The following is a 25,275-nucleotide window of genomic DNA, read 5'->3' as shown; positions in this document are numbered from 1 at the left end:
AATGTTGTTCAACCTCGCGCTTTATGGCGAACACTGAGATTTGTAATTGATTAATGAACTAATTTAGCAATAAAGTAAGCAGGAAAGTTCCACTTCTGAATAAATAAAGGTCGGTTAAGGCCACTCGAAAAGAATGACGCCAGGGTGCGAGACCGGGATGCCACTTTGCATAGTACCGTGCCTCGGAAAATATAATCCGAGAAAATATCCTAGGTTGCGGGCATACAGACATCAATTAACAATGAGTCCATAGATCAATGTGCCTTCGATAAATAAATGCACCTCATAAACATGCTAGAGACTTTCTGCACGGGATGGGAACATACTTCGTCCGTGTCGTTCTGTTTTTGTCCCTTGTTCGTATCACCAGTCTCGGGATTACAACTACGCTCAATTTAAACCACGTAGCCTGCACCCTCACCATTGCTTAATTACAATTTGTGCTCGACATAAAAAAAAAAACAAAAAAACACGGCATTAAAGGGTTAATATTGTTAAACAACGAAATGTTCGCCGCATTCGACGTACTACATATACCGGGATAAAGCAGTAACGCAAAAGGCAATTTAGTCTAAACACAATGCCAAAAACCACGACCTTGCCATCGGCAAAGTCACGATTTCTGGTATTGTCGAAACCTTGTCCACGAATGGGGTCAGCGGTTGAGTGCACTGTGCTCGGCCGCCCGCTCGGCTGGACTGCTCGGCTATGGAAGCGACAGGTAAGTTCCAATCCGTGTTGAACATCGCGCCATCGGCGCTGCCCTCGTTGAGCGCTACCGCAGATGCCGCGTGGCAACTTTGAGATGTGCGGTATAAAGCGCCCTCTAGCGAAATTTCTGCACTTTTTTTTAGTTTATTTCTATTTTAAAACAATTTATATAAACGTACGAAATTTTAAATATATTCGTGCATGTGAAGGAAATACGTTCAGTTTTGGGGGGCTGAAACAGTGTGGCTTTCTCATGGTTTTCAAAATTTGCAAAACTAAAAATGCCCCAAAATCCACGCCACGAAAATAAATATAACTGAAAAACAAAAATATAACTTTCGTTATTGGCGATTTTATTTGAAATGACTTCTTAGATCAGAATTTCAAAGCGTAGCGGCGAGCTCCTGGAATAAAACGAACCAGCTACTTCACCTCTTTACCGCCATCGTGAGGCAGCGCGGTGATCAACCTCCGCAGCGGAGCATTTGGGCGGCGACCAGCGCTCCTATCGGCCGGGGCACTCGCACGATCGCTTGCGAGGCCAACGCGTTCATTATCCTCCGTCACTCTGGCACGACGCTTCCAACTGCGATGGAGGAGAGGTCGCTTGCCGAGTATCTGAGTTCCTATCTGAATGTGAACAGTCCCGAGAGCCCGGACGACGGGGTTCAACACCGCAATGGCCACCAAGGAGACCGCACCATCGTCTCCGAGGACGTGGAAGGCGAGGTCTTCGACTGGATCCTGTCGCACCTCGAGCCAAGGTGACAAAAGAGCCGGAAAGCTCGCCGGTCGCGTTTTGTTGTCACAGTCGCCGGTCTATTTCTAGACGCTGGGCGTGATTTCAGCGGAGTTGGGCATCGGGCAGCAGTCATGTCTGAGCCGTAGAAACAACGGCTACGCTCGACGACATCTTGAGCTGTGTGGGGATGGGCGCAGCAAGCCCCCGAGCCGTCCCGTTTTATTTCTATCTTGGTAGATGCTGCGAAGTTAAGAAAATAGCCACGTTTTCAAACCCCGGTAACTAGGTTTCCGGCGTTCCTCACTGTTTTTTTATCCCTAACCTTTTCGTTGTTTAGTCTGAAGTTTTAAAATATGTTATCAGTGACGCCAAGAGCGCCTTCAAACCGTCAAGTAACCGCCATGTTTTCTTCGTAAGTAACAAGAGGTCACTGCCCGAGTTTTACAACTAAACTCGCCGGCTTGGGTGGTTTCGTGAGCGCTGCGTCCGCATTTCTGCCGTTATAATCCTAACGCCACTTCACGCAATGTTTTCAAACACTGCTCCGTCTCGCGAGCCTACGCGCCATACCTGTCAAATTCTGCGCCAAGTCAACCCCCGGTCACAGTCCCAGTTTCGCGGCGCTGACATTAGCGTAGCCACCATCAGCGGCGCTGTGCATAGCGTCGCCACCGGCAGCAGCGCTTAGGTGGTGGGGGGCTCTCATTAATACAAAAATACAAATATAAAACTTTGTCCGCTAACAGTAATTTCAACAAAACGTCTTCACCGCACCATGAAAATAAAATGCAATTTATTTTATATATTTCTTTCTGTTCGTTCTGTTTTCGGTCTAAAACCAAAACTCTAAACCGACCCGCTGGCCTCGCCGGTGCCCTGAAGGCGCCGCTGCCCCCCCCCCCCCCTCCCCCCCCCCCCCCCCCCCTTCGCTCTACCCTCGCCCAAATTTGAAACTTCGTAACGGCGGTGGTTTTGTTTATTCAAGGGTCGTGCGAGCGTAGTTTCGCGCTCCGGCGTTCCGCGCGCCTGTCGAACTCGATGGATATTTTGGTGCGAACTTTCAGAGACTGTTGACAGGTGCATTTTACGTGGCCATATCCCGATGGTGCACGGACAGCGCAAATGCCAAGACCACAAGTTTTTGTTTGTTCATTTTTTTTCCAAGATAAGGCAGGTGAGTATGTATCTCCCGTTCTCAGTTTTATTTGCTCAGCGAACTTACCATTAAACTTCTGCTGCCCATAGCTGTTAGTTTGCAGGCTCGTTCTCGCAGTAAAAACATATGCTTTCCCCCGAACAAGTACGGTTTTAATGAAGTTAATGGTATACACCTAGCTCCACTTTGATTTGTGCACAACTGCTTATTTAAAGTGTAACAATTGGGTTTAATCTTGAAAATGGTCTTTGGCGGTCCTCGAACAGACGGAGGATAATAAAACAAAATAATGAGGCTTCCTATATATTAATTTGAAGTTTCATTTATTTCTGCATGGTTCCGGGTGCGACAATGGCATTATGTCATTAGTTTGTTCGCTGTAGATGGACATTTGTTTTGTTTTAAATCAGTTTAAAATTTTAAACATCATGACCACATTGTCATTACAGATGCTGGGACATATAGAACGAGCATTTGAACGTCGTCTCAAGGAGGAAGAAAGCTTCGGACACTTCGTGGTTCCCAACAAGTTATCCAGCCTGTTGAGTGCCAACATTTTTCGAAGCTTTATTTCACATTTTCATCTTGCTTGCGTGAGAAGCTTTGAATATGTAAAAATGAAGGTAATGATTGCTGGGGGCCACCTAAGTAGCTTATATTTCTTAAATCAGTGAACAACTTTACTTTCAGTGAACAGCTGATCCAACTTGGCATGTTGAATGCGTAATTATGTGGGTCAATGTGTACACTTGTAAAGATATATGTTAGTGACCATTCCCAAGAAGTGATAGTGATAAAGTTAGTGATAAAGCCCATTCCCAAGAAGGTGTGCGGCCAAGCATGTAATAATGAAGTGATGAGATCGTGCACAGATGACAGAGAGGTGCTGGCGATGTGCAACTGCAGCTGTGGGCGAGGTTGACGAAATGATTTTGCCAATGTTTTATTTTTGCGCGTATGCAGGTGCAGTGCTGTACTTAATTCCGTTTTAGCATCTGTGCAATAAATGTGCCTCGAAATATTTCGGTCGCAGCTGTGGATTCCTTACTGGACGGCGGGACGCCTCGAAACAGAAGAACAACGAACACACATGACTACGCACCTTATACAGCTGAAAGCGAAATCGCACATCGTATATTACGTTAGGGACTTTTAGCGAACTGTTACCGTGTTCCGCGTACTGCACTATCGGAGCCTTTGAAACATGCTTTATAGGCGCGCACCCGGAGTGATACCGTGACAGCGGGGCGCGCACTTAAAAGCATGCTTCAAAGGCTCCGATAGTGCGATACGCGGAACACGGTTTGTTAAAAGTCCCTATTATTACACTACCGGGACCGGGCGTGATGCTCAGGAGCCTGGATCCAGGCTACAGCACGACCCCGAAGCGATCCATACGAGAACCACCCTACAAAAATAAAGAGACGCCATGTTGGATTCTTTACGGCTTGGCTTAGAAACGGCTTCAAAGTAGGCTACTACGTCCCAAACGTGTATATAGAAGTCGTTTTGAAAAGTAAGCCAGATATTTTATTAATAGCATGGTTAGCTCTTAATATAATTTTACAATTTACCGAATATAAAATAATAAGTTAACTCGTTCAAGTAATGAGAGCCCCCCACCACGGACGAGGAATTCGGCGCTACTGTACAAAACTCGACTCCATTGGCCCTATGGAATCCGTCCGGGGGTTGGCCAAGTTGTCCCACTTCTCCCGCCTTCTACGCAGTGGATTTGAAGGCTATTGAACTCGGGTTTTGCGTGGTTAATCCTTCGTAGTCGTGTTTCTGTGAAAATGACCGCGGAGATTGGCTAACCCACCGTCTGAATTAAGATTCGGCACAAATATTCCGTCGTGTGCCGCCGAGTTTCTTTCTCGTTTTATGTTTGTTGTCTTTGCACAGCTTCAGCAGTGCGGCGTGACCACTCCCCCCTTCCTTCTCCCCTTTTCTTTTTCGTGTTTGTTTTGATCGTTATCCTTCGCTTAAACCTTTCAAGCTTGTCGGAACCGGGTTTCCTTTTGCTGCAGTCGTAGGGAGGCCCGCTTCACAGCCAGCCCGAATTGGCTCGGCTAGCGCTCCGAAGGGACCCAAGAAACCTTCCATCAATTTTATGCTGCTCTTCGCCTTCAGGAAGCCGGTCCCAGTCAGTTCGGTGGCATGCTGTTTGTTGCCCTTCGCGCCTGGTACTTTTTTTTTTGCTCGCTTTTTAGTGGTTTTATTTCCCCGGCTTGTTTATTATTATTTTTTTCATGTAGCCATCCATCCCCGACTGTACTCCCTCCTCCTTCAAATCCTGAATGCCAGCATTGTACTTCCACCGGTGTGTTTCTTCTGCTATTTGGGCGAACGTTACCAAAAGGGACGGCGGCGGGGGCCTTCCCCGAGTCGAGAGAAGTTGCATCCGGGCGGCGACTATCTGCGGCGAAGTGCACCGCACTTTGTAGCTTCTCGGAAAGCTGGAGCTCCGGATTTGGCATCGCTTTTTTTAGTGCCTCGGCGGTGGCGGCGTTGTTTGGCGTGGGCACGTCGTCGTCGCCCGTTTGCTCGTGCTCGCCGACGTCTTCGCTCTGGTCGCGAGCGCTGTGCGCGAAGGAAGGACCTGGTGGGGGTGGGGAGGACGGTCGCTTCGTCGGCTTTTTGACCGGCCGCGCCAAGTAGAGCGTTGTGTCTGTCTCTTGCGGAGCGTTCACCTTTCAGTCCTAAACGCCACAAGTGATTCTCTCCCGCCCCCTCTTTTTTTTTTCTTTTTTTAACTCGACGTTTCAGACTTTGTTATGGTTAGTGTTTCTTTCTGGACCTAGTCGTGACAGTTGTCAGAACTATCGTTAACGGTGTTGTTTTTTTTTTTTTTTCTCGCTTGTTTGTGGCAACAAAGCCTCAATGACGTTTTTATTTATTTTTTTTTTTTTTTTGTATTTTGAGACACTCATTGCAGGTTTGCGGGCTTGCAGGCCTCCGTGCTCCAATTCGTCCGTGTCGATGCAGTTCGCTACTCCCCCATTTTTCGGTGTTTCCGTTACCTGAACGAGGGGAAGTACTTCTGATGGGTTTTATGCCAACGTCGCGTTATCTGGCAGCAGGGCGGCCCTTCCGCGGTCCGGGTGGGGAAAAACGGTCCCCCTCTACCAGTCCTACTTGCCATTGCAATTTTACGCAGATGTCATTCTCGGAGAATGAGACGGAATGCTCGGGGGGTTCTTTTGCCATACCCCAACACATTTAAAAGTTGCACGAGGTTAGTTTTCGTATTGCACAACGTAGGTCTAGTCATTGGCATTCGCGAGTTTTTGTAGATCGTTTTCGTCGCCCTGCAACGCTCTCGGAACCCCACTTCGATACCCGGAACTCTGCAGCCGAAGCCATCGGCGCGCAAGCGCAGTTGCGGCTTCTTCGTTGGCAAGGGGAAACGCGGTCTACGAAAACTCCTTATTGCCTCCGGGATGGCCGTTGCGAATATCGGAAGCCACGATAGATCCTGACATTTTAAAAACGCTTTTGAAGGAAAGTTAGTATTATCAGCTTGCGAAATTCCCGAGGAATACCGTCAGAAAGTTTGGTTCTCGTAACTGAAGTAATTTTTATTGGGTAAAATATTTTCGATATGCGGGCACTATGCATAGTGAAACTTTAGAACACGTTTACGTCATTTGCCATTATAGCATCGAGCCTATTATTCACTCTAAATTTTATGTGCAGCCATTTTTCATACTGAAATTTCGTAAGGAACGCGGGTGTGAACCTGCTTTCTGCACTCTCATGCTGTCTTGTCATTGCAGATTTTTATTTTACTTTAAAAGTTAAATTTTTTAAAAATATTTTTTCACAATCTTGGGATTCAAGTATTATGCTGTAACATATGTCTAAAACAAAAACCAAAAACTGGCTACTACAACTTTTTTTTAATGATACGGCTTTCCTCTGCGTGCGTAGTGTTCATGTGGTATTGCTTTTATGCAGATCTGCAAAGGATTAATTTATAGACTCGAACCTTTCCATGGCGTCCCCTCTTTCACTGATATGAATGCGCCCACACAAATTTATTACGAGTGAGACGAACCGTTAAGAATGTCGCCTTTTGGAACAGTGTGAGCAGGTGGCGTAAGCTACCGGAGGATTAAGTCGCAGCCATTAATCGGTACATCCATCCATACATGGACAGTCTATTCCATGCCATAGTCCGGTGCGAGCTTTCGGTTTTCGCATATTGCACGGGCCAAACACACAAAACTCGCATCGTGTGTTCTGCAGAAGAGGCCTTTTGACAAGATTGTCGAAAATATGGTGATCGCATGCAGGTGCTTGCGTAATCAGTGACGTAATGTTGCACGTGCTTATCGCCACATTCGCTAAGTTAGCCTCACTCACGACAGAAGTGATTAGCGACAAATGATTAAAAAAAATTCAATAAAATGTTTGTAATAAAAAAAAAAATAGCCAGTACCAACTGCTCTGATCCAAAAACCTTTCGACGACCGACAATGACTTCCGCCCAGATTTAGGTTGCCAAGAGGCGATTCCTGGTGTTCGCGGCGATTTTGTTGTTATTCTCTCCGTATCAATGCATAGTATTAAAGCAATCATCGTCGTGCTCGTTGCAATGTTCTCATTATCGCTTCATTAAGTTACTTAGCGACTTTTCAATTTCATTCCAAGATGCTCTCAATGGCTATATGACGATGAAGTTCAAGTGAGGTAGGCGTAAGTCTCGTCGTGTGTTGTTCGAAAGCCTGTACACTGGAACCCGCAGATTGAAGTCTGTTGCTGCGAGGCCATCTTAACTCTTGTTTTCAATTATGACCGCGCTGCAGCGTTCACGTACACTGCTCCGGGGTGTTTGTGAAGTCAAATTAGGTGCGAGACCGCATGCAACAACGTCACGCACCATTAGGATCTTCCTTGAACGGGATCGCTATTCCCCGTAAAGGTGGCTCGTTGACGCGCTGTAGGCCGCGCGAGCTCGACGACCCTATACCGTTTCTACAATTTCCTGTCTACAGCATTGTTCTTGTCCGTTTGTTTGTCACGGAAGAGTGGTGCGCGCCTGCACAGCCATCCCTCCGGTGCCGTAACATGCTGTCGTTAATATTGTATTTTATTGTTTTTGCATTTGGGTAACGATTTTTGATACTCTCTGCCGGTGTCTTGTACCTGCATCGTATCGTTATCGGAGCGGAGCGCAGCGGACGTGACTGCTGGTGGTGTTCAGCACGCAAGAGCTAAGCCCGTGATGGTTTGTCCCGATTTTTGTTCACTGCGTTTCAAGCCTGCGGCGATGTGTTGGCGTGAGTGAGCTTCCAGAAGCTCGACCCTCTTCTGGGAAGCGATGGAAGGACTGCTGTGCTGATGAACGTTGATAGACGCACCAAGCCTGGTCACGCCGCGCGGCGGTGTAGTTTGCGTTGAGAGCGAACACGCTGATGCGACAGTAACAACAGTCACAGGGACAGCCGTTCTTTTGCGCCAACCTCCGTCATACATGAAATCACGGAAGCCACAAGGGAGGAGCGGGAATTGAGAAAGGACCTCTTCTGTTCAGTTCAGTGTTTTCCCGCCAGGTGCCGTCCGTTTTGCTGGAGTCTCGCAAAGTAGGCTCTGTTTGAATTTTTGGCGGGAAGGGACGGTTTGTTCCCGGTCTAGACATGGGTCTAGATTTGGGTCGGCATGACAAGGGTGGGGACGAGTTGGTACAGTGCGAGGGGTGTGGGAGGTGGTGTTACCTGGAGGAGACGGGTTTCGGGAGCCTGGAGGTGGTGGCGGAGGTGAGTTTCGAGTGTCGGCTTTGTGTGAAGCTTCAGCAGGTAACTGGGGAATGGGAGGGTAGAGTTCGGGAGATTGAGGCCCAGCTTAAGGCAGAAGGAGAGAAGCGGGTGGGTCTCGAGGCCCAGGTAGAGGAGCTGACTAGGCAGCTTAATCATGAGAGGGAGCAGCGGGTCGGCCTCGAGAAGCAGGCGGAAGAGCTGGGGGAAGTATGGAAGGCGGGTTTAGAGGAGCGTAAGAGGGAGTGTGACAGTAGGGTAAAGCGCCTGGAAGGGGTAATTCGAGCGAGTGAGAGTAGCGAGGGAAGAAAGGAGGAAGTGTCAGTTCTAGCGGGACGAACCACCAGTCTGCAGGCTGGGGTCCCTGGTGGTCGGGAGTCCGGCCTGTTGGCAGGCGGGCTCGACGACGCTGGAGAGCTGATTGAACCTCAGCTCAATGGCGCCTTCGAGCAGCAGGCGTCGGGCAGTCAGGTGACAGGAGATAAGTCGCAGGACAAAGGCGCGCAGGCACCAGGGGGATCTAGGGTACTGGTAGTGGGGAGCTCTAACATAGCACGGGTTAGGAGGGGTGTACATAGCAGGGTGAAGGGAGACCAGAGGGTAACCGTAGAGGTCCAGCCAGGGAAGTGTATGGTGGATGCTATGACCGCAGCACGTGAGGGGGTGTGGGATAACCGGGAGGGAAGGAACCTAGTAATAGTTCATGCGGGGCTTAATGATGTGCTGAAGGGTAGGAGCCAGAACCTCGGAAAGCAGCTAAACGTGGGAATACGTAAGCTGAGGGACGTGTCTGAGAATGTGCATGTGGTTGTGTGCACCATTCCAGAAGTTCGGGGGCAGTCCGGGTTAACAGAGAGGAGGGTTGTCGAAGCCAACGGAGTAATTAAGGGTATGAGTCGACAGCTTCGGTACGACGTAATGGAAGTAAACAGAGAAGTGTACGAGGCTGGCTCCCGCCCTTTTGCAGATGGCATTCACTACAGTGAGGCCACGGGTTACAGGGTGGGGGATAGGATGGGCCGCACGGTGACTGCTTTTTTGGGGGGACCGAGGGCCCTGGGGGCACTGAAGTAACTGAAAACCCAACAAAGTCAGGAGAGGCACCCAGGGTTAAAAAGAGGAGAAAACGTAAGAACAGGTATAAAAAATCAGCACAATCAGACATTGGATATATTAACATGCAGGGTGGTAGAAATAGGTTAAAATGGGAAGAGGTAGAGGAGCAACTAAGAAAGGAGGATTTAATGGTGTATGGGTTTGTGGAAACACATCTCAGAGACATGGAGCAGCCACCTTGCAACCCTGACTATGTGTGGGAAGAATGCAACAGAATGGAGGGAACGAGGAAGGGAGGTGGAATTGGAGCATTCATTAAGAAGAATATGAACTTTCAAAGGATCAGAAAGGAGTGCGCCGAACATTTGTGGCTGAAAGGAAAAGTCGCTGGGGAATCAACAGTCCTTGGAGTGGTTTACTTATGGACAGGGACAGGTGCTAAAGAGGAAAACAGAAAAATGATTGATTGCATATCAAGAGACATTAGTGAACTAGGGGAAGGCTCCGAAATAATTATTATGGGAGACATGAATGCCCATATTGAGGGTCTGGATGGGTATACGGACTCAACTGGAAGCATATTACTAGAACTGGTGGAAAAACATGACTTAGTTTTATGTAATACCAGTCAGAAGTGTGACGGGCACATAACTTGGGAAACTGGCAATCTGCATTCAACTATAGATTACGTACTCATGTCACACAAAATATATGGTAAGTTACAAGTAATGAAAATAGATGAAGAAGGTTCCAAAAGTCTTGGTAGTGATCACAAACGTATTAAGCTGAATTTTGCCAGAGAAGTAAATGCTGAAACTAGACAACATAATTCAAAGCAAACTTTCTGCAGCGACAAAGAGTTGGAAATAGTTGTTGAAAGAATAGAGGCAGCAGTTTCAGGGCAACGGCATACAGATTGGACCTATGAGAGCCTAACTAGGCTTTTTTCTCTAGAACTAGACAAAGTTAAGAGTAAACGAAATGGGAAGCAAAGACATAGACCAAAAAGTTGGTGGGACAAAGAAGTGAAGCAAGCGATACAAAAACGTCAGGAAGCCTCTAGAGAACACAGGTATTCCAAGCGTAGTGGGGAGTCCGAAACGGAAGTAAAAAGAAAATGGGACAATTTTGTAACATGTCGCCGAGAGGCATCCAGTTTGATCAATGCGAAAATTCAGAGAAAGGGTGAGGAATGGATGAGTAATGTAAGTAAGAAAGATAGAAATGCTGCCAAGAAGTTTTGGGAGCACTTGAACTCACTCGGTGAAACAACGCAAGCTAGACAGAGGTTTATACTCTCGCATCAGGGAGATCAATTAGAGGGAGATGATGCGATACAATATATAGGAGCAGTGATGGAGGAGAAATTTCGGGAACGGGTACATGTGGAAGATAGGAGAACCGAAGGAAGTAGCAGTTCAGTTTGTGACATCGCGGATTTTGGACAAAGAGAATGGGAAAAGGCGGAACGAAGAGTCCCTAGTGGCACGTCGACAGGCACAGATGGTATCCCTATCAAGCTGGTGAAGAATTTGGGTCTTAAATCTAAGGCAAAACTAAGGGAGGTAGTGAGTACCATGATAACAAAAGGAAATATTCCAGATGAATGGAGGCTTAGTAGGATGAGTATGATATATAAGGGAAAGGGAGATAAGTCTGATATTAGGAATTATCGTCCTATAACCGTGACACCGGTTATTTACAGGTTGGTAATGCAGATTATAAAGAACAGACTGGAGGAATGGGTAGATTGCGAGGGCATACTGGGCGAGTTACAGAACGGGTTTCGAAAACAAAGAAGGTTGGAGGACAACTTATTTTCTCTAACACAGTGTATAGAAATAGCGCAAAAAGAAAACAGGCAGCTCTGGCTGGCATTTCTGGATATCAAGGGTGCCTATGACAATGTGAACCAAAGAAACCTGTGGGACATAATGGAGAACTTAAACCTAGATGAAGGACTAACAGCACTATTAAGGAACATTTACAAAGATAACAAGGTGATTATAACATGGGAAGGAAAGGCGACAGGGAAAATAGAGATAAGACGAGGCCTTAGGCAGGGGTGCCCGTTATCGCCTTTGCTGTTTATGTTGTATCTGAGAGGATTGGAGGATAGACTAGACAAGAGTGGGCTTGGGTTCAACCTTTCTTACAGTAAGCTAGGCCAAAAAATTCAGCAATCCTTACCGGAATTGATGTATGCGGACGATATTGTACTAATGGCTAACAACAGGACAGAGTTGCAGGAATTAATGAGCATCTGTGGTAGGGAAGGAGAGGAATTAGGTTTAGAATTCAGTAGCGAAAAATCGGCAGTCATGATTTTTAACGAGGGTGAAGTTGAGAGGCTGAAGATACAGAATATTACAGTTGAGAGAGCTAGTAAATACAAGTATTTAGGAGTATGGATATGTGATGGTGCAGAATATCTCAGAGACCATGAAAAGTATATAATAGGTAAGGGCAACAGAAATGCAGCTGTAATGAAAAATAGAGCACTTTGGAATTACAACAGGTATGAGGTGGTGAGAGAGATTTGGAAAGGGGTCATGGTGCCTGGCTTGACTTTTGGAAACGCAGTGCTATGCATGAAATCCGAAGTGCATGCGAAACTAGAAATAAAACAGCGCGGAGTAGGTAGACTGGCTTTGGGGGCGCATTGCAAAACGCCAAACCAGGGAGTACAAGGAGACATGGGATGGGCATCATTTGAGAGCAGGGAAGCGGTGAGCAAGGTAGAATTTGAGGATAGGTTGAGGCTAATGGATGGGGAGCAATGGGCACGAAAGGTTTTCAGCTATTTATACATGAGGAGTGTAGACACAAAGTGGAGACAGCGCACTAGGAAATTAAGAGGAAGGTTTTTGGGCTATAGCGAAGATACGGAAGAGCAAGTCTCAGTTAAGAAGAAAGTTAAGGCCACAGAAAGAGATCGGTGGCTAGAGGGAATGCAGACAAAGACTGCTCTGGAAAGCTATAGATTAAACAAAAGAGTTATTGCCAAAGAAAGCATTTATGACAATTCTAGGGGAAGCTCATTGCTGTTTGAGGCAAGAACGGGTGTTCTGCGAACCAGAACATACAGAGTGAAGTACCAGGAAATTGATACAGTGTGCACTGCTTGTGGAGAGGAGGACGAGACGGCTGAGCACTTGATACTCTACTGTAAAGGGCTTCACCCTATGCCTACCGAAGACAACATAGATTTAATAAAGTCATTGGGTTTTAGAGACAGCGAAGGGAGAGTGGATTTCAAGACTGTAGAGATTACCAAGCAAAGATTAAGTGAATGGTGGCAGAAATCGAGAGAAAACTAGGTATTTTCTTAATCACTGATGGCAAGGGGGTTTCATAGCCTCACTTTCTTTGCACTGCGGAGTGAATATAGATTTCACATTTAAATATTCTAAGCTTAAATGGTAAAACAAAATGGCTAGGTGGCGTAAGCTACCGCCCGATCCAAAGGGCTCAGCCGTATTCATCCATCCATCCATCCATCTCGAATAGAACTTTCCACGCTGTCCGCAAAAAGTAATATTACATCCGAGGGCTGTGTCCTTTTTTTCATTATATTTAAATCGTGCAATCGGTGTACTTGATCTTAGCCTCGGCTTTCGTGGAATTGTCGTGAATTAAATTACCGTGGACGTTATTCGTTACCGATGTTTATTTGTTCCTATGTATCAGCGTGACAAAGCCCGAATGAGCATTGTAGAGGGAATTTGAATTGTGTTGCCTCATCCTCGCTGCGTGTTTCTAAGCTGTCGAACCCGCGCACTCAAATACCTTATCACAATTTGACATTCAACGCGGCGCGGCGTGCTTTTATCTCGCGAACGGTTGCGTTGATTGCCGTTCGAGGGTGCATATAATTTTCGCGAGTCTCGTCGGGAGGTGCTATGGACTTTGCGGACCCGCAAATGAATGCAGCCATTGTTCCAGGAGGGCGTGACCATCGAGCTCGGCGCTCGCTCATCTGCTAACGCGCGTGTGTGACCTCGCAAGTCCATTAACACGACGCGAGGCATCGTCCGTAATGCAACATATGCGCGTTGCACCGTCGCTGCAAAGCACGTTGTAATTAATTGAGGGACCCCTCTGCGATGACGCGCGAGTTTGTGAACACGCGATGCAAAGTGTTTTCGCGCGGTGGACTGTACCGTATAAATGTTTCTCAGGATAGGTGTGGTTTATTGGAGTGCCATCACTGTGAAGATAGTAAAGGGCGCAACCGTTATAGCAGGGAGCCTTTTCTTTTTCATAAAGCGTGTGTGCGTGCGTGTTTTTTTTTTTTCAGAGAGGGGGGGGGCGGGGGGGGGGGGGGAGGGGTCAGACGTTGGGGTATTTACGTCCTTCCACGGAGCATTAGTGCCTAAAGCTCTCGTACCGTTCAGACATTCAGCACGGCAACTGTCTGCTCTATTAGACGAACCAGAAGCACCTGCCCGTAGACATGTTATGCAATGAGCCTTTCTTTCATATCTGAGCCTGAAAGAAACCGACCGTTGAGTTGTTTGCGGACAGTTGTGCATTACCGGTCTGTAAACTGTGGAAGACTGCATATGTCAACGCAAAGATCATTGTTACGTCGCCTAATAAAATTTTCTCTTTTTTGATATAGAAACGAAAAACGTCTATATTCCTTTGCACTGACACCAGTCGTGAAGTCTCCTTGTGACCATTTTGAAGATAGCAACATTGCGCGCGCTTAGCTTTGATAGGCGCTGAAGATGCGCGGAAGCGGAGATCCCGAAAACTTTGTGTATGACGTCACGCTCCGTGAAGAAACGGGTCTCAAAACTTCCATTCTTTCACACTTTCTGACCCGGATTTAAAGATTCTGGTGGGTAAAATATAACATTCTACTTCTTTTGGTTGTGTAGGCTCTCTGCCATTCATTTTAGGGGATACTCAGAGACTCTATTAGTGTTATCCTAAGCATACTCAGTTTTACTTGGAGATATGCAGTAGTATCCTCGTAAGAAACTACGATGGTTACATTTATTGAGCCCAATTTTCCAAGAATAACCAGATTTAAAAAAAAAACAAAAAAAGTTTTTATTTTATTTTGTTAGCTGCCAGTGTTCCCCTGACGGGTTGATGTCCCTCAATAATGGAGGAGCACATATATATATATATAAGTAATCAGTAAAACAAAAAATGGGGGGGGGGGGGGGGGTTGAAATCTCCCCCTCCCCTCAACAACACCGTCGCCCTCCTACCACCCGAATAGTACCGACCCTGTTAAAGCGCAGTCGCCTCAAACGTTTCGAGTTTACGAATCCTTTAAAAATGCCTTTTCTTTTTAAACCCCGCCGTTCATTTAAGAAATTTAAAGCATAAGCATAGGACAAAAATAAATTTCACTCGCTGGCGTAAACAAAAAAAACAAAGTTTTTGCACGCTTTTTAGCAGGCCTTCGTTTTCGCAGTCTTCGGGCGTGCGTGTCTTGTGGGTGAGTCATGATCGGAAAACACGGCGGCAACTTGTCCTCTAGCACGGCGCCGTGGCGTGACTCACCCCTACCCGAGGAGGACCCGTTCTTACTGCACACCCCGTCGGCGCTGCTCGCGCTGGATCGCTGCCCGACGACGTTTTATATCCGAGGTGCCCCAGACGGTTTTCTTCGCTCCCCTCAGACTCCGTCGCTCGCTCTATTCGCTGATCGACGGCGCCCTCCGGACCTCCCAGACGAAGTGTTGCTTTCTCGGCGTTAGCTTTTCCGCCTCCTCTGCTGTGTTGTTGTTGGCTTCGGTAGCGGGTGCCGTGCCGGTTTCATCCGACGTGCATAACCGAAAGCGTCGCTGCAGTAGTCGGGCTTCCACGATTGTCCACAATGCTCACTGGGACGTCTCTAGTGGGGATGAATTCCGCTTTCATTCATCGACGGAAATTAGAGTAATTAATGAAAGAGAAGTGTTCAGATTTGACGGTTTCAGAATGCGATAACTCCAAGCTTCCGTCGTACTTTCTAAGGCATGTTCACACTGTTCCGACTGTTTACGGCTGTGTGTCTTGCGATTTCATGATCATGATGATCCCGGGACTGTTCCCTTTGTAGCGGGCCATCTGGAACACCTGCAATTTCTGTTATTTCCCTTTTTTGTGCATCATTGTTCCTTTATTGGCTCGAAACACTGTTTTTTAATGTAATAAACTACCGTTTCTCGTAGATCGTACGTACATTTTATCTCGCAAATACCGCAAAACCTTTACTCAAGGGAAACTCAGTTCCAGGGCCAGCTCATAGATGGCGCCAGAGTGTCAGTCTTTTCTCGCCGTGAAGAGATCTTGCCCGTATGGAAATCTTATATCTGGGGTGTATCTGGCCATATCAAACCTCGTATGATAATATACGGCCTATATACAGCCTTACCTGGAGTACAGGAAGTATTCACTGGCGGCCATAGCTGTGTGCGCGACTGCTGAGCGCGTGCTGATGGTGAGCTTTCACGGTTCTTTCGCAACGTGCATTCCGCACCCTCAAGATTGCCGGTCTTAGCTTCCTATTAATGTGGGCTCGTTCTGAGCATGCGCTCTAGACATCACCCACAAATATGGCGCCCAATGAATACTCCTTAGAGAGCCTCATCTGGCAAATATAGCCTTATCTGGAATATATACAGCCTAATCTGGCGTATATACAGACTTATCTGGCATATGTGCAGCCTCATGTGAGGTATATACTTCGTTATCTGACGTATATCCAACATTATCTGGTGGCTGGTTTTCAATATATAAGAAAGTTAAAAAAAAAGTAAAAAAGTGCTTTGTTAGCAAACTGTGAATGACTCATTGTTCGCGAGCTAAATATTAGCACAAAAAATCTCAAGCTTCAACTTTGGCAAGCTTAAGTTTGGGATGATTTGTGGTAATTTTCACGAGGATTGGCTTAATTATTTCGAAGTGTTAACATTACGCCCGATTAGACGATTTGCTACATCCCCCAAGCGCCTCGGCCCGTACTCGAGGAATCATAGGGGCGGTGTTCCTTCAGCTGCCTAGTTATCGGAAATTTCGACCAATTCCATGGTTACACCGTTTTGAGTGTAATTCGGTAATACGGAGTCACCCTGAACAAGTGTCGTATAGAACCCAAGTACCTCTCATACCACTTGAAATTTATCGCCAATGTCACTACTGTGCATTCTGTCCACCCTTCAACCTGGATGAGCTGCATACATATCTCTTACACTATTATCATTCTCGTACAGCTTCAAAGACGCTGATATCAAGTTAGAAACGCTACAAAATGCTACAAACAGCTCCGCTGAATCCGAGCTAAATCCAGGTTTTGGTTGTTGTGATTTCTCGGCTTTTAAGTAATTCCTGCTAAAACAACAATCACGAAAATTATAATATGGTAAGAGATTTTGGCTGCTCAGCCTGGTTGAAGGTTGGACCGAATGCACAGTATCATAAACACTGCCATTGACGAGAAATTTCAATAGTGATATGGCAGGTCCTTGAGTTCTATGGGACGCTTGTTCAGGGTGACTACGAATTACTCGAAACTGTGTAACCATAAAATTGGTCGAAATTGCGGATCACTAGGGAGCTGAAGGATCACCGTTCCCATGATTCCTCGAGTGCGAGCCGGGGCACTTGGGAGAATCGCAGACAATAAAGAAATATAAAGTGCTGAGTTCAGGCCTGTGTCCTTTTGATATGCCTGGCCAGATCTGGGATTTCCAGACCTGGCCAGAGATATCAGACTACATCTGGCATTATGAGGCTATATCTGGCAGATATACCATATCAGGTTATATGTGGCCAATTTTGTTTTTTAATTTGTTTTTACGGAAAAAAGTATGATTTCTGAAAGCTCAAGGTGACCGCAGCAAAGAAGAAAAAAAAAAAAGATTTAGCTGCGATCTTGGCACTTGGAGCCTGGGAGTTTCGGTGCTTGGGGAGCATTCGGTGGCTCTAACAGTGGCCATATAAGGCGACTTTCATGTTTCAACTCGTCCCTGAAGGGTGGTGTGGTTATCGTATTTAGTTCGGTCTCGGTGGACGCCAGCGGCCCAGGTTTCAGCGGCGAGTTTCCCAACAGAGTAATATAGTAACGTTGACTTTGAGGTTGTTCATATTCCATGAGCTGTACTTCATTTTTACGTTGACTAATCGGCCACTACAGGGCGTCTACCATGAATCTACGTTCTCAAACGAGCCGGGTAAATCAGCGCCTGCACACTGAGTAAGCATTCACCGATAGCGATTTGAGGTGATGGGTTTTAGCTGAGGAAACTAAGCTTAGCTACCTTGCCGCAGAAAAAAAAAATAATCAACAAAGTTGCCAGGGTCATCGGCAGATGGGTTCGGTAGACGACCGAGTTAGCGATGCTTTTAACTCGTGGCGCCATCTTCCGATAGGCCCAACAAACAGGTGACGCACTTTATTGTCTGCAGATATTCTATATAAATATAGAAAAAATAAATTGCTTATACATATAGAAAAATGAATTTAAAAAAAATATAAATGGCCGACTCTAACCGACTTGATTATTCAGTCTACTTTGGGGTAGAATCTGCGTGCCTAGACAAATGCAACTAAAGGCGTAATGAGGAGCACTGGTCGGTCGACGATTAACAGAAGCTACTATTAGTGCCTTTTTTAATACTTTTTCTTTGGAAGAGAAGGGAGGGGGGGGGGGGGGGGGTTAACCGTGAATGGTAGTCCTCCATTGTCACGGTTCGCTTGTAATTCCGAGATAGGTGGACGTCGATCAATCCCTCCCAATGGCCGTGGTTTTGTGAAATTACTTCCGGTGTCTCTAAATGAATATTCGCTCGGTTTTCTTACCCCTTTCTTTCTTTGCCTCTCGATCCAGAGTCGTTTTTTTTTTTTGTTTTTTTTTTTTTAGTATCGTAAGCGACTCGGCTCCTTCCGAGATTATTGTACGTTTGCAACCGCCGCATTTGGAGACTATTTTGGCGGTGCTAACAGTAACCGGCGCTCCGCTCTGCCGCCAAATTCTTTTTACTTTCGTGGCCCCCGACATTAACTAATCCTTAATAACACCCCCCCCCCCCCTAATCGGCCCCGCCCCGTTAATATCCGTGCGTATGAGAGCTAGATAAGTTGTTCGGGATCAATTAATCTTTTTTTTAGGTCTTAAGTTTTAAGGCGGCCTTTAAAAAATAATAGAAAAATAACATAGTGGTAATACTAATGGCAGGCAGCTTTTCAAGAGTGCGAGCCATTTAGCTGCTGCGGCGTCAATTATCAAAGTCCGCCATTGTAAGGGCGCATGCTCTGAACATTGTATTGAACGCTAGTGCTGCGTCAGCCGAAATGAATATTATTATCAATTTAAAGAGACGATAAAATCGTTCTTCAGCTTCTTCCTTATCTTTTATCCTCAATTTAAATGAGAAATCGCGTGGTCGGGGGACGTTCTTGGGCACCGGAGGCGACGACTCGCAGCTTTTACCGTGCTTTTTAAGCCCATACTGGAGCTTGTCATTCTCAAGGGTAAGTGCCGTCACGGAACTAATTGGCCACGAACGGGAATCCGAATATTCGTCGACGGATTGATTGTTGACGAGCACGCGTACTTCCCAGCAAGGCAGTCGGTGCTTGTGTCCAACGCGTGAGCTGGGTTCGGCTGACGCGTGGGCTTTGACGGGCTTGAGCACCGTGAATCCATCGCAGCGAAAAAGCGGAAAGCCCTTCGAAGGAAATGAAGAAGAAATACTTCGCTGTAGTTTCAAATTTTCGTATTGAAAAGCAGAGTTTTGGCTTTCTACACGCTCGTGTGCGAGTTTTCTATGGCCCAATAAACGAAATGCCATTAGTAAGATGCCACTTGAAATTGTTTATCCCAGCCCACAATTCATTATATGGTCCTTTTACCCCGCGCGCGGGACGGCACGCCTGTACGGTGCTCATCCGGGTCGAAACGGGCCGGTGTGGTTATTGAATTCGGGATCCCCGGGTTCTTTCCGCAGCGCGAACTTTCGCTCCCCCGCCCCCCCCCCCCCCCCACACACACGCGCGCACACACGCGCACACACGCGCACACACGCGCACACCACGCGCACACCACGCGCACACCACGCGCACAGACGCGCACACCACGCGCACACCACGCGCACCACACACACCACGCGCGCACACCACACACACACACACACAATTTTTCATATTCGGGGGTAAATGGAGAACTGCAGATACCACTCCGTTGTAACCCACATCGCACAATCACTAAAAAAATCTTTACGGGCTTTTTTTAGACAGACGAGTTTCTTCTCTTCTCCTTTGCGGAGCCTTTGATGCATTTTTCTGGAGCGGTCCAAATTGCTCCGTACGTTGTGTTACGCACGAAACCCGGAATGGAGGGCTTTTCAGTATTTTTTTTTATTAAATCGGGTGTTTTAATTTTACGAGCGCGTTCCACTGCAAGGTCTTCGTACATCAGATATCACCCCCCCCCCCTCCTTTTTGTATATATATATATATATATATATTTTTTTTTTAAATTTCAATAACGATATACCGGCCTGCCTCTATGCACACATATATTTGCAGGGCTTGTGTAGGCATTGGTCCTGGTCCCGCTCTTTGCCGGGGCCTTGGTTTCTCGCGATCCTTTTCCTCCCTCGCCGCTTGTGATTGGTAGCTGTGCATCGGCGGCTGGTTGCACTGCTCGCGGCTGGAGGAATGCGGACGCTCGATCGGGGGAACCGGTGCTCCCGCTGCGCTTCGAGAACTGCTCCGATAGCATGTCCGGACTTGTTCGACTCCTTCTGAGGTCCTCTGAAATAATGTCTCGGATGTGCCGCTCCGGCCCCTCGGACCCAGTTCCCCGGAATCGGTCCGCGTAATTTTTGACATTTGTTCCCCGCGCTTTTGGTAAGCCGTTTATCGCCGTCGAAAATTCCAGGTGTACCAGGTCCGATTTATAGACCCTTTTCAAAATTCAGTCTGGCAACTTTGAACGCTTTCATTTCAGTCTATGGCATCTGTGCAAAACTATACTAATTGTCAAAAAGAAACTTTCCCGCATTGTTTATACTTAAGCTTTTATAAGTTTGTGCTACAGAGAATGGACGGCATGGAATCAACGAGCCGCTTTATTTTTTACTCGTTATTTTCTTGGCAGTTTTGGCCCTTTCTGTGAGCCCGGAGACAAGAGTTCGTCACTGAGTATCGCCCATTATCCAATATTGCTGTCGCTTGAGACATTTGCGTCTATCTTGTGGTAAGCCCTGGGGAATGCTGGTGCGTAGTTGAGAGGCTCTGTGTCATCGTGAAACGTCGTTCTTAGACACGGCAAGCCATATCCGCCTACCTGTGTCGCTCTTCGTACGACACAGGTGTGTCCAACCTTAGCCTACGCGGGCGTTGAGTTGCGGTGGTACTGATAGCGTTGTTTCAACAAGAACGCAAGAATTGCTGTTGCAAGCCGTGTCCATCAAAACCATCGAGCGCTCGGTGCCGCCGTGTGCCCCCTCGTAGTTAACGAGTTCGTTTACCACTAGGAAGACGTCGTCTTTACAATGTCCGCGTCACGTTACTAATACGTACCCCTTTTGATAGCAGCTAAACTACTGGGTAGTGACATATACTGGGGGTGTGCAATTAGATATGACGTAATAATCGTGCACCGCTGGAAAGCAAACAAGCAAAAGCAGCGCGTGTAAGACTTGATGCATGATTAAGGCCGGGCTAACGGGAGACGGGGACCAGTTGAAGTTGATGCGGTTTGACGAGCGGCCTTAATTTGAGCGAGCTCCAACAGAGACGGCCGTCTGTCTGGCGGACGTGGCCAGCTCGGCTTCGCTTCCTCGTTCGGGGCCGTCGGTCGTTGTCGCCTCTTTTGATGATCGCTTTCCAAGTCAAGCGCCGTCAACTTGACGTGGTTTAACTGAGGGAGCGGAACCGCGCTCTGCCTCGTTTGCCTGCGACTCGACACTCGTGTTTTTGTGGGGTATTTATGGTGCCAGACGAGATCCACTGTGAAGCTTGAGAAACAAAAACAATTCCAAGCGTTTTTTTTTTTTTTGTGGGGGGGGGGGGGGGGTGTTTATCGGGTTTATCGGTATCTCCTGAAAATGCTCAAAACACCGGTCTCGTCGCCCTACTGAGGTGGGCAGTATGCCCTTTAAGAAATGGCCGAGTCTTCATCAGCTTCGAGATATGCGGCGTGACGCTCACTCGAGATTGCTTATCGGGCGTGCCGAAGTTGTCATTTTTCTTCGTATGACTCGCTCGACCAAAACAAGTCGCTCGTTCAAACGATGGCCTTCTGAACACGATAGAGACTAAAAGAAACGTTTCGCTCGCTTGCTGTTCAAACATGAGTTGTATATTTCGATGCTGAAGTTTGTATAAACGTCGGGCAGCACTGGAAGCAAGTACGGTCTCCGACACTGCGAAAGACCCATTGAGCGGCTCGGTTTCAGGCGGCAGGATTGAGAGGGCAAATGATTTTTATTAGCATGAACTTGCCCTTGGTACGAGGCGTTCATACTTGGGGTGAGGAAATAAATGAAAGTTTGTATTGCCCTCTCTAAAATTGAAGTGGGCCAAAGCCGGGATCACACTGCTTATACATCATCCAAAACATACTCTGCATACAGATTCCAACACGAGTCACCGCAAGATCCGTGCTTCCAATGCACCATGGAAATGAGTTCAAGGAGGAAACTGGGCACGCGGCATTCGGACCACGGATAATGTGGTGACTCGTGTTTGCAGAGTGTCTTTTGTAGGAGGGGAATCGGCAATGGTGACCCCGGCTTTAGCCAAACGAGTCTTTCATAATTATGGGAGTGTGTTCATGACCACGCTTCCTGCTCAATTCCGCTAATGGTCGAGGGCTTTGCTACAGCGTCGTCTATGTAAGCTGTGGTTTATGAACGAGTGAGACTAAAGCTGTTTGTCTGGGCGAGCGGTCTATGCAGTTCAACTGACCGATTCTCTCTACGTAACGTACCATGCTGGGAATCAGAAAATCGAATGTTTACACATCCGCGTGAGTATTCACATCTATAATCGTTCCGATGTATGTGGATGGTACAACGGCTAGTGTGCGGTAATTAAAGCGTATTCAGCGGTGCACGTCGCGATACTCGGGGTTGCTAATCTTCATTGACGCTGCATGCTTGCAAAGGCAGAAACTGTATTTGGTTTTTCTTTCGTTGATAACTCGTCTCGGATAGCTGTGATGCGCGGCAGGACCGGGTAAAGAAGGGCTGGCGGATTCGTGCTCCTTTTACGCTAATACTAGTTTAGCTAAGGAACTAGTGGTCCTGGATAGTTGAGCCGGCGTTCTGTCTAGGAACTTATTGTAATTATCCCTTTTTTTTATGACTGCGTACACTGTACCACAGCGCCTCTTTCATTTGTCCGTACGCCGAGCGCTTGATATCTATGAATCGCCGATGTGCAAAGATGCGGAATGCGCGGATGACCTTTGAAGCAGCTTAGCAGGCCCTAAAAGGCGCCGGTAGTACGTCTCTTAGCGAGGCGTATAGTGCTTGACGTGCTCTGTGGTGGTCTTCCCCTTGACGGCCTGACAAGCCCTGCTGCGACGTCGTACGGCGGCGGCAGTTCCGATGGGGCGTATCCGCCGACGGAATGGCCGTCTGCCACGTCGGCTCTTCCCTGGTCGAGCAACATCCTCCGGTCGTCATCGTCGTCCACCGGCGGCAGCGCGGCCATTGTCTGGGCCAGCCGCCAGACCGCTTTCGCGCTCGCCGGACGGACGGGACGACCGTGCAGGCAGGCAGGCCCAAAGTGCGTTGCCCCCCCGTCGGAACCCCTTCTCCCCTCTCGCCGCCACTTCTTTTGTGTTGTGCCCGCGGAACCGGGTGTGTTCAGGGCCGCGGCGCCGAGTGGCGCGAGTGCGTGACATTGTGCCACACTTTATGGCCTCCGAAGCTCACGCCGCCGTTCCGCGTGGTTTTTGTCACACGCCGCCAGGAAGAAGGAACGCGACGCGCTCGCCCCGCGCTGCCGGACCCTGTCACCTGACCTCCCCCTGTCACGTGATCCCCTCTCTCCACGTATCGTTGTTACTGCTGCGTGTGTGGGTTTACCTTTAATTCTGTATTTCTGTTCGAATCTGTGTGTGTCTGTCTGTGTGTAACGGCGCGTTTCCACCTTTCCCTTTGGTTTCCTTATTTGAATGCCGTGGACACTTTTGTTGGGGGTGTTTATGGCCGCTGCTCGTGCTTACGCAGGTGGCTCGATTGAACAAAACATGTCCCTTTCTTTTTTTCTTGTTTGGGGGACAAGTTTGTTGGAATTGGGCCGGGTGTCTGCAAGAAGAGAACGTGTGCGAATCAGCTGCCTGGGAGATAACAAAAAAATTCCATAGGTGACCCGCACGGAATGCTCTGTCGTATCTCGATGTTTTATTTGACTTTACGGAACAGTGTATACAGTCAGGTTCGTTAAGAAGTCTGCTGTTTTGCGTCCTGCATAAGCCTGTCTGACAAGCGCATATATGGCTATTCGCACGAACGCGGAAACGGATGAGACTTTCTGATGGCCATTAATTAGTTCAGTGAACGTGGTGGTCGAGTTTTCTTTTCGGCTTCTTTGGCACGACTTGGTAAATTGCGACTCATTTACACGTAATTCGACAGATATCACCCGACCTGTTTAATGTAATGCTCGATTCTCTTCACACAATATACGGGGCTTGCTTTTAGTTCGAACGTACTTTATCCGGCTCGGTAGACTTTAGATGGAACTAATGTCTATTATTAATTAGTAACAATGTAATAGTGAGGGCAAAAGACGGTTTTTTAGCAGGGCCATGTGCTTTATGGATAAGGTTGCAATTGTAGTCGAAAAAACGATGGCGGGCCGTCACAATACGTCATTCTTGCGCGCGTCATTTGGGCCGAAGCTTCCGGCGCACTTTGAATTGTGTCTTAATATCAGTCCACAAACAAGAAATAAAAAAGAAAAAGTACTACGTAGACTCTAACCAATTTCTTCAATCTGCCCGACGTATATGGGCACAAACGTAGCAGCCTGTCGTCGTTTTCTTCTCTCTCTTAGCTTTGTTTTCTTCTTCTGTTTCTGTGTGAGGCGCACTTTAGTCCGTGTATAGAGCTGCTTGGAAGCGTTCCGGTGGATCGGTTCAGATTGTTGCTTGTATTTTGTATGTGCCAAGATCTTTGCACATACAAAATACAAGCGCCGTTCACACTGTTGCGACCGAGTAAGACCAAGAGAGACCAGGGGTGCTATGTTGCGCTTTTTGCACTCCCAGGAGACTTGGAAGAGGGAAGTGACGTCAACGACACAGCAAATGCAGATTGGATGTTGACAGAAGAAAAAGAAATCAACACCCAATCTGCGTTTGCTGTGTCGTTGACGTCACTTCCCTCTCCCGAGTCTCCTGGGAGTCCAAAAAGCGCAACATAGCCCCCCAGACCTGTTTTTAAGCCTCTTGCGACTTCTTAGGACCGGATGCTCTGCAGCGGAGCTGGTCCTAAGAGGTCGCATAAAGGCCCGTTCACTCTTGCGACCGAGTAAGACCGAGAGAGACCAGACCGGTTTTTAAGCCTCTTGCGATCTCTTAGGACCAGCTCCGCTGCTGCGCATCCGGTCCTAAGAAGTCGCAAAAGGCTTAAAAACCGGTCTGGTCTCTCTCGGTCGCAAGAGTGTGAACGGCGCTTAAGGCTTAAAAACCGGTCTGGTCTTTCTCAGTCATAGCCGGTTGCAAGAGTGTGAACGGGCCATCAGTCGGACATCAATGCATCGATATTCATAGAAAAGAGAAATTTTATTGACAAGTGGTCATGATTATGAGAAACGTTAGTGTTTATATTTTTAGCGTGTTGGGGTTCTTCCGCTGTGGTTGCGTGCTGCTTTATCAGCGCTT

General features: G+C 47.4%; 1 protein-coding gene across 1 annotated transcript in view; it reads left to right on the top strand.

Annotated features, from left to right (window-relative positions):
- Positions 1 to 1,195: 1,195 nt before the first annotated feature.
- The window catches only part of LOC8039459, a 115,061-nt gene continuing 90,981 nt past the window's right edge, over positions 1,196 to 25,275 (top strand). Inside the window, exon 1 of the mRNA XM_040206269.2 lies at positions 1,196 to 1,475. Within this exon, the coding sequence (XP_040062203.1) occupies positions 1,303 to 1,475 (173 nt within the window). The 5' untranslated portion in view covers positions 1,196 to 1,302. The remainder of the gene's footprint in view (positions 1,476 to 25,275) is intronic.

The sequence above is a fragment of the Ixodes scapularis genome, unplaced genomic scaffold (assembly GCF_016920785.2).
Source record: "Ixodes scapularis isolate PalLabHiFi unplaced genomic scaffold, ASM1692078v2 PGA_scaffold1__304_contigs__length_218370807, whole genome shotgun sequence".
NCBI lineage: Eukaryota > Metazoa > Arthropoda > Arachnida > Ixodida > Ixodidae > Ixodes > Ixodes scapularis.
The sequence above is the reverse complement of the archived record's forward strand: the minus strand, read 5'-3'. Positions and strand labels throughout refer to the sequence as shown.